This window comes from Phaseolus vulgaris, chromosome 7, assembly GCF_000499845.2.
Source record: "Phaseolus vulgaris cultivar G19833 chromosome 7, P. vulgaris v2.0, whole genome shotgun sequence".
In the NCBI taxonomy this organism is placed as follows: Eukaryota; Viridiplantae; Streptophyta; class Magnoliopsida; order Fabales; family Fabaceae; genus Phaseolus; species Phaseolus vulgaris.
Window position 1 is genome coordinate 28,258,124 of NC_023753.2, and position 9,391 is coordinate 28,267,514.

The 9,391-nt window shown below is 35.1% G+C and overlaps 1 protein-coding gene across 1 annotated transcript; it reads right to left on the reverse strand.

Moving 5' to 3' along the window:
- Positions 1-7,707: 7,707 nt before the first annotated feature.
- On the reverse strand, positions 7,708-8,898 carry LOC137829361 (uncharacterized). Its single transcript, XM_068636167.1, has one exon. The coding sequence runs from the start codon at positions 8,896-8,898 to the stop codon at positions 7,708-7,710; it is 1,191 nt and encodes a 396-aa protein (XP_068492268.1).
- Positions 8,899-9,391: the final 493 nt, after the last annotated feature.

Here is a 9,391-nt window from a genome sequence, read left to right on the forward strand (position 1 = left end):
AATCTTTTAAAGACTAATTTATAATAAATAATGTTGATAGCTAAAACTTTATTAACTAATTTAAATATCAATTTATAAGTCATTTTATAATATTTTATTAATAATAGAAATCATATTATATATAAATAAGCTTTTAGTCTCTAAATTAATATCTAATTTATAGTGATTAATTATTATTTTTTTCTAAATTTGATTATTATTTAATTACTTTCTTTAGTTAAAATAATAAAAATTGGAATATTTTATAAGATATGGTATTAGAGTTTGCTTAGGAGAACTTTTTATGCTTAATATTTTGATTGAAGAATTTTGTGAGGAAATAACAGTGTAAATAGTTTAATTATTTAGTGCAAAAATGGATTTAAGAATATTTTAAGTAAAAGACAATTGACACAAAACTAATTTTAATACATTTAAAAAAATTAAGAGACCAAAATACAAATATCATAATTTTAAAAAATTAAAATTATGTATATATATTATACAATTCTAAGTTTTTATAATGTTATATTACAAAATTGACGTTTTGTGTGATAAAAAATTGACTGTTGTTTGGAGGTGAGAATTAGTAGGTTCTGTCTATGAGTTTAGGTTTTGGATTTAGAAATATAGTGAAGGGATTAGGTTGCATTACTGATTTAGGTGGATACACATCATAATTTTATTTCTTGGATCATAGGCTTAAGGATTTGCAAAAAAGGGAATCCTTCAATTCCAAGAATGTTAATGATTTGCTTCCTAAAACACATCACAATTATTAATCATTGAAAGAAAGATTTGACTTTGTTTATTCATAATTGCATCTATTGGATTATATAGTCATTAATTTTCATTATTAGAAAATTAAACAATCCACTTCTTAAATTAAACCATCATTTATTGAGTGCCTTCATTTCATTTGTTCATCTACATACTGCTAGGGACTTTTTACTAAAATAAATCAAATATAAAAAATTCCTTAAGATATATTACTATATTTGATTTCTCATACTAAATCTGTTTACTTTACAAATTCAAAATTTAGTTTACAAAGAGTCCAATTCTCAATTCTGAATCGTAAGTAGTAGGTTTTTTTATTAAAAAAACAGGTCGAAGTTTGGCTCTTTTTAGAATCAAATTTCGACTTGTTTTTCTTTTTGTAATTTTCTAAAAAATGGATGGAAAATGTTTTCAAAATAAAAAATAAAAAAATAATAAAGAAAAATAATTTACAATAAGTAATTAAAATATTGAAATTAATTTTAGTTTATCTTAGAGAAACAATAAATAAAAGATAATTTCAGTATACATAAATTTTAGAAAGAAAGTGAGTATAATTCCAATTTTTTTATTTTGTAATATAATTTAGAATGAAAATAATAATAATTATAATAATTTACAAAAAAAAAATGTAAGATAGAAGAAAAATATAAAAGTATATTTATCTATAAAATTAACTTTTCTACCAAGCTCAAGAAGATATGTGAATGACTTTATTCATAAAAACATGAAATGTGCATCTTAATATTTTGTTTATATAAAATATGGATGATTCTTAAGTCTTTTAATGAACCGTGAACGTGGTGCATAAATATTGCAAAAGAATTTAGGTATATTACAGAAATGGATAGATGGTATATTACAGAAAAAGAGATTTATAATTTATTACTTAAATGGACCAGTCGTTGTGTTACTAGTACAATTTATTGTTTTTAAATTATTATACAGTGTTGTGATTTCGCCTGAATGAGAAAAATTATATTGAAGTTGTTATTAGTTCACACATCCTTCCTTTTTAAAATTTAATTGAATTTTTGAAATTTAATTAAAAAAATCATATTAATTAAGCACGATTTTAATTAACTTTAATTAATATTAATTTTATATTTTATATTTTATCGAAGTTTTCGTACTCTATGACGATTTCAGTATAAAAAAAATTACACATAAGTCATGAATGATTTTTTTTTTAATTTTTTACATTGAAGTCACCATATTCCGAGAATCTTGATTTTTTTTTTAAAAACAAAAAAAATTGTTTAAAATTTATGATGACATAAATTACAAATATTTGATTTTTGTAACATATGATATATGTGTCAATAATTAAAAAATAAAATTTAATTTTCAAAATGAAAGTATTGTAAGATGACATGTTTGTTTAGGGGTTAGAGTTTAAGTTTTGTATGGAAAGTGTAGTGTTTGTGATCTAGGATTTATGGAGGGTTTAACATTTATGGTTAGAGTTTGAGTTTCAGTGTTTAATGTTTGTTGTTTATGCTCTAGGGTTATCATTTAGGTTTAAGGTTTGAATTTTGTAATTATATATAAAATTTTCAAATTATGTAATAATATCAATGTTAATGAAAGTATACATTAATTCATAATTTTATTAACATTGATATTATTACATAATCTAAAAATTTATACATAATCACTAAATTCAAACTAAAAACTAATAAAGACTAAAATGTGAATCATAAACTCTTCATAAATTTTAAACCCTAAACTATTCATAAATTCTATATTATAAATTTCGCATCTTTCATAATTGCTTGACCTATTCAATATTCATAAAGTTTACTTAGATTTTAAAATATATTTCCTCTCATTACAACTTTGATTACACAATTTTTCGTTTTAGAAAACACAAGCCTCGATTTAATTGAATCAAATAATATTTTTATTTATTATTTTATATGTGAATGCTACTATCAATTTGCATGTTCAAACACTTTTCTTCCTGAATTTTTGTATTTATATAATTATTATTATTTAATATAAGATATTAAAGAAAATAAAATGTATATACTTTTACATTAAATATTTAATAATATTATATTTTTGTTTATGTGTTTTTAATTTTCTTTTCTAAAAATATATTTAATTAATATTTAAAATGTATCGGTCAATAATAACATTTGATATCGAAATTCGTCCAATCGGGATAAAAACCTTAAGGTAAAAAGGAATATGCAACAAATTAGGTATTTGCATTTTTATGATTATACACATTAAATACGACCCATCAATAATATAGTTAATGACAAACTGTACTGTATAAATAAACACATCAGACAAAGCAAATGTACGCAATTAATACAACATCCATTACATATCGCATACTGAACACTTATTTGAGTGTCAAAGTATCTTTTGCAAATATATTCCTGACCGAAAGTCAAAGTTTGAGAAATAAGAGCGAAAAAAGAAAGAAGTAAAGAACGACTAAATAAAAGAAATCAATTGTTTAAATTACACTTATTATCTCAACCCATATAAGAACATAAAATCACCTCCTACATGATAAAAATGAAAATAGACAAATAAAAATAAAATAAAGACAAAAAAATCATATAAATTAAAATAATATTTTATTTCAAAAGTAAAAAATAACGAAAAATAATAAATATGATTTAATAAATGTATAGTTGTTCCAAAGTCATACACATTCTATTCCTTTTCCCTCAAAAGCAACTCTGATTTTTTATTTTTTTTTATGATATACCTTTTCATTTTACCATCTAATTTACAAATCAAAATTAATAAAAGCATAAATCTTCTATAATAAATAAATTTGTAAAATTTAAGTATAAATAAATTATCCAATTCACTTTAAACTTTCATTTTTTTTTAAAAATAACATAAAAGTAAAATCAATATATTATACCTGCACTTTATCCTAAATTGATAAAACTCACAAGAAGAGTATTTTTTTTATCATGTAATTAGGAATAATAAATAAACTAATGTATGCAGATATTGATTTTATCTTCTTAATGTTGATAAAGAATATTTGAATTGATCAAAAATTAGTATGTATAAAATATAAATTTTTAAATTAATTATGATAATGAGAATGTATATATTCGTTTTTTTACCTTCATTCTTATATTCACTGCATATTTTAAATCAGTGAGACACTCTTTATTTATTTAATATTTTTATTTAAAGTTTTACATGAAAATTTATAACCAAATTATAAAGTACAAATCTTATCTTATCAATTTGGTGAAATTAAATTTAAAGTTATTTTCTTAAGAATTCTATTATATAATGACAATTTATTATTTGATACAGAGAAACAAATGCATCTTATCTTTATTTTAAAATTGAGTTTTTTTTAAAAAAAAAATATTTAATAAAAAAATATTTAAATGTGTCCCTATTTAGATATGCACATTTAAAACAAATTTTAAGAAAATAGCAATTCCCAAGAAATTCACAAAGACATACTGCAACCGTACTTTGAAATCAGGAATTTGAATTTTTGGAAGACCGTTGCAAAAAGTTTTTTTGTTAATGCGGTCAGAGAGGCTCTTATTCTTCTTTTATTATTCATAATAATAATATTGTTATTATTATTATTATTATTATTGGAGAGACAAGTTTTGTATTTCCAAAAACTATGGATTCTTTTTATGTAATTAGCGTGATTAAAGGAAATGGTGATTATTCATCTAACATTGGTTACCAAAACTATTTGTCATTTTTGTCGTACTTATTTGGATCCTATGCAAAGTGTCTCTTCTTTTGACTGGTTGGTTGCTACTCAAAATTATGTGTCTTTTTCATGCCATTTGCTTACACCATTTCAGAATCTCTCACAACCACCACCACCACTCAAAGTCAAACATGTGGAGTTTGGTAAACTACTATTCATGCAATGTTTTTGTTAATTAAAGGAAAGAATAAATAAAACAGAACAGCACACCAATTTGTTCACGTGCCTTGAAAAAAATTAACATTATAATAAAAAAAATAAAAAAATCTGCATTTGTTTTCAATGTAATCAACCATTTAATTATCAAAATTCGAGAGTGTATGTGAACTTGTGAGATCATGAACTCGTGAGAATTCTATAGTCCACTCGATTGGTAAACTCGTATATAAAAAATATTTTATTAATATGATTAATTAAAGTATAATTGCAAAAATATTCTTAAAATAAACAAGTTTATATAAATATTATAAAACATGAGTTCTTAGAGTTGAATTTGATTCACACTTACTACATGAATTTAAAAAATAAAATATTATGAAATTTATGCTTAATTGAATCTCTCACTATCTTCAATTAAAGAAAAATGTATGTAGCATAAGCAAAGAACAAAGTCACTTTTAAAAATCATTTAATTGATTATTTGTTTGAAGTATGTGTGTATTTTTTTTTTTGGTGTTTTCTGAAATGAGAGAGAACAAAAACATAAAAAGAGGTAACCACTCAATGGTGGTGGCGGTGCAAATAATCAAAATTGAGATCGGAGACCACAAATGCGACGAAAAATAGATACGAATGCAACCACAAACAAAAGTGACTACGAATAGATACTAATAACCACAAATATAGAGAGAGGCAACCACGAACAAGGACCGACGACCATGAACATGACCTCAATACCCTAATGCAAGCTCAAAATGAGTGTGTTTGAACCCTTATGTAAGCAATAAAATCATTTTAGATTTATAAAAAATACCTATGAACTCATCAACTCACTTACAAACTCGTGAGTTCAACCAAGTTCACCGAATTTGCTTGCAATTCTACCAAATTTGCTCCAAAACCGAATTTACTTCCAAGTCGAAAAGAGTGAGTGAAAACGTAAACTCAAATGATTTAAGACTTAACTCATGAATTTGATAACTATATATAAACAATTGTTTTAAGATTTGTTTTTTCAAGTGCAAAGAGTCCACATAAGAATAAATGGTTGATTTTAAGTGTTTTTTTACTTTTTGTTCTCGAACTAGTTCGGGGACTGGCCGAAGATCTGTTCGCATTCCTCGTTCTAGCTGAATTTCGAAGTTTTGCGAAGCATTGTGGCTATCGGCCGGATCCGCTCCGCGAGGCGAGGAACGAATCTGGAAAGTGTTGTTAGCCGGCCGAGTAACTGCTGAATTTCTTTCAAGTTTTTAGGGCTTCTCATTTCCGTTATGGCCTTGCATTTGTCAGGGTTCGCTTCGATCCCTCTGTGGGTGAGCATGAAGCCGAGGAATTTACCGCCTTCTACGCCGAACGCACACTTCTCAGGGTTGAGGCGCATGTTGACCCTTCTCAGGGCGTCGAAGACTTCTTGTAGGTCTTTTATGTGTTGGCCGCACGAGTCGGATTTTACCACGATGTCGTCTACGTACACCTCCACGCTTCTGCCGATCATTCCTTTGAAGATCTTGTCCATGAGCCTCTGGTAGGTGGCTTCGGCGTTCTTTAAGCCGAACAACATTACCTTGTAGAAGTAGTTGGCGCCGTCCGTCGTAAAAGCCGTTTTGCCTCTATCGCTATGGTGCATGCTTATCTAGTTGTAGCCGGAGTAGGCGTCCAGAAAGCTCAGTATCTTGTGACCGGCCGCTCCATCCACCAGCCGGTCGATGTTGGGAAGGGGGTATGAGTCTTTGGGGCACGCTTTGTTGAGGTCCTTATAGTCTACACACATCCGCCATTTGCCACTTGACTTTTTGACCATCACCACGTTGGCCAGCCAAGTGGAGTATCGTGCTTCGGCGATAAAGCCGGCTTTTAGGAGCTTCTCGGCCTCGCTTCTGGCCGCCAGTCGCTTGTCCTCTCCATAGTTTCTTTTCTTTTGTGCTACCGGGCGCACTTCTTTATATACTGAAAGGCGATGGGTGATGATGTCCGGGTGGACGCCCGGTACGTCGGCCGTTGTCCAGGCAAAGAGATCTACGTTCCTCTTGAGGGTTCGGTGAACGAAATCCGCATCAGCGGCGGCCATTGCCGTGCCGATGCTCGTGTATCGGTCCTCCCCATCGAGTTCGGCCCGGCGCAGCTCGTCCTTGGCTTCGAGTCTTGGCTCAACTTCTCTTGGATCCAAATCTGCCATGGTGATGGCTTTCTTTGGTTGCGGTGAGTACCGGTGGGGGACTTCTTCCACGGCCGGCAATCTTTCGTCTGGGTGAGCGGCTGCTGCTGGACTTCTGTTGTGTAGGTTCAACTCGTAGGCTTTCGGCGTAGCATTCTCGGGCGACTTTTTGGTCTACGCGGATCGTCAAGATGTCGCCTGAGAGGGAAGGGAATTTCATTGCTGAGTGGGGCGTGGAGACGATCACTCCGAGCTTGTTGAGGGACGACCTGCCGAGGAGGATGTTATAGGACGTGTTGGCGTTTATGACCAAGTATCTGATCTTGAGGGTTTTGCTAGCCCCTTCAAGGCCGAACGTTGTGTATAGCTCTATGTAACCCTTCGTTCCTACGCGTTCCCCAGAGAAACCGACCACGTGGTCGTTGTAGGGCATCATTTCCTCCTCCGGGATTCTCATGGCTTTGAAGGTCTTCCAGTATAATATGTCGACCAAACTTCCTTGGTCCACAAGGGTTTTCTTGATCGTAAAGTTGTCGATATCGACCGATATCACCATTGGGTCGTCCTGTGTTGGGTTTATCCCCTTGAAATCTTCATCTGTGAACGTAATCGGTAGCATCCTCGGCCGGGCGGAGACGAGGTTTACCTGGTGGACGGCCCGTAGGTGCTTCTTGCGTGCGTTGTTGGAACTGCCTCCGCCAGCGAACCCTCCGGCTATGGTGTTGATTACCTCTCGGCCCCTACGAGTGTCGGCTTGTGGGGGGTCGTCCCTTCGTCCCCGTCGGTCTCCGCGCCTTTCACCCTCTCGTGGACCTGGGGGGGTTCGATCTCTTCTCCTAGACGTTTGCTCTTTGCATGGGGAGTGACGCGCTTCCCGGGTCCCACGCACAAAGCGTCTGAGGTGCCCAGCCTAAATGAGCTCTTCGATTTTGTCTTTCAGGGCTTGGCATTCTTCGGTGGAGTGGCCGGTATTCTTGTGGTACCGGCACCTTTTGTTGCGGTCGGCATTTTCTGGACTCAAGGCCCTTCGGGGTGGTGGTATCAACTCGGCACTTAGGACCTCTTGCAAAATTTTGCTCCTATCCGCGTTCAGAGGCGTGTAGCGGGAGAAGCGGGGTCCTCGGTTGTCCATTTTTTGGTCTCGGCCAGTCCGTGACCTTCCTTGTCGTTCCCTGTCCTCCTTCTTTTCTCCACTTGCCTCGGTCCGGGCGTTGTTCCTGAATTCGCGAAGTTCCTCTAGCTGCATGAATTTCGCCGCTCGGCGTCTGAGGTCATCGAGGTTGGTTGCAGGCTGCATACACAGGCTGTCGGCAAACGGGTCGGGTCTAAGGGCAGTCAGCATGTGGTGCATTGCCACCTCGGGGCTGAGGTTGCGAATGCTCATAGCGGTCTTGCTGAACCGATCGATGAACGTTCTGAGGGACTCTCCCTTCTCTTGGCGAATGCCGACCAGCGCTATGGATGTTAGATGGTGGGGGCGGCTTGTTGCGAACTGGACATCGAATTTTGCTATCAGGGTCTCGAAGCAATCTATCGAGTTCGCAGGGAGTTTGGTGAACCAGCTCAGGGCGCCTCCCTTTAGGGAGGTGGGGAAGACTCGGCAAAAGACCGCGTCGTCCGTGGTGTACAGGCTCATGTGTGTTGTGTATGCGTCCACGTGCTCGTCGGGGTCGGTCGTCCCATCGTACCGGTCCCTGTTGAAGCCTTTCCATTTGTCCGGCAGGGGGGTATCCATGACGCGGTCAGTAAAGGGATGACGCCGATCTGGGCCCGCCGTGACGGTAGTGTTGGCTGTTTTGCTAGGATGGGACTCCCCATCCATCTCTAGAGTGAAGTCATTTTTCGTCTCTTTCTCGGCCTGGAGGCCGGCACCGGTGGCATAGGACTTGCCGGCCTGGTTGGTCATGGCGAGGGACGACACCCCCTCGACCAGCTTCTTCATTCGTTTATTTTCTTCTTGGAGGCTTTTGATTTCCTCCTCGTTCTTCTTAGCGGCCTCCTCGTGTGCCTTCTTCATCTCTGCTAACTCCTTCTGAAGGGCCATCATCATTGCCGTTTGGTCTGCCTCGGTCATGCTTGCTATGCTACGGGTTGATACCATCTACTGCTGTGGTTTCTTCTGGCTCTCCTCGGCCCCACGGTGGGCGCCAATTGTTCTCGAACTAGTTCGGGGACTGGGAGAACTATTGTCTTCAGATATCACTCGGTCGGTCGTGTCTCACGTTCCTCCTTCTATCTTCCTCGCCGAACGACTCCTCAGACTGGTGGGGTATCGTATTCTGCTGGTTAGAATACTGTAGATAATGACGTACCTTCTTCCTTGGAATGCGTGATATTTATATTACCTTGATGGGCCCTTGCTGTTGGGCCGGATTAGGGGGTTGTTTAGCGATTAGGGTTGGATTAGGTCGTTTCCTAACCATGGGTTAGCCTTCGCTAATCGGGTCAATCTTTGACTTGAGCACCTTATATCGGTCGGCCACATATGACACGCGGTCGACCTCGTACCTTAAAGTAGGGTCTTGACGCGTGGGTTGACCGGGTCCATAGACCGGTTGGTCATCCCAGTACACTTTCAAACTAAATAAAGCTTT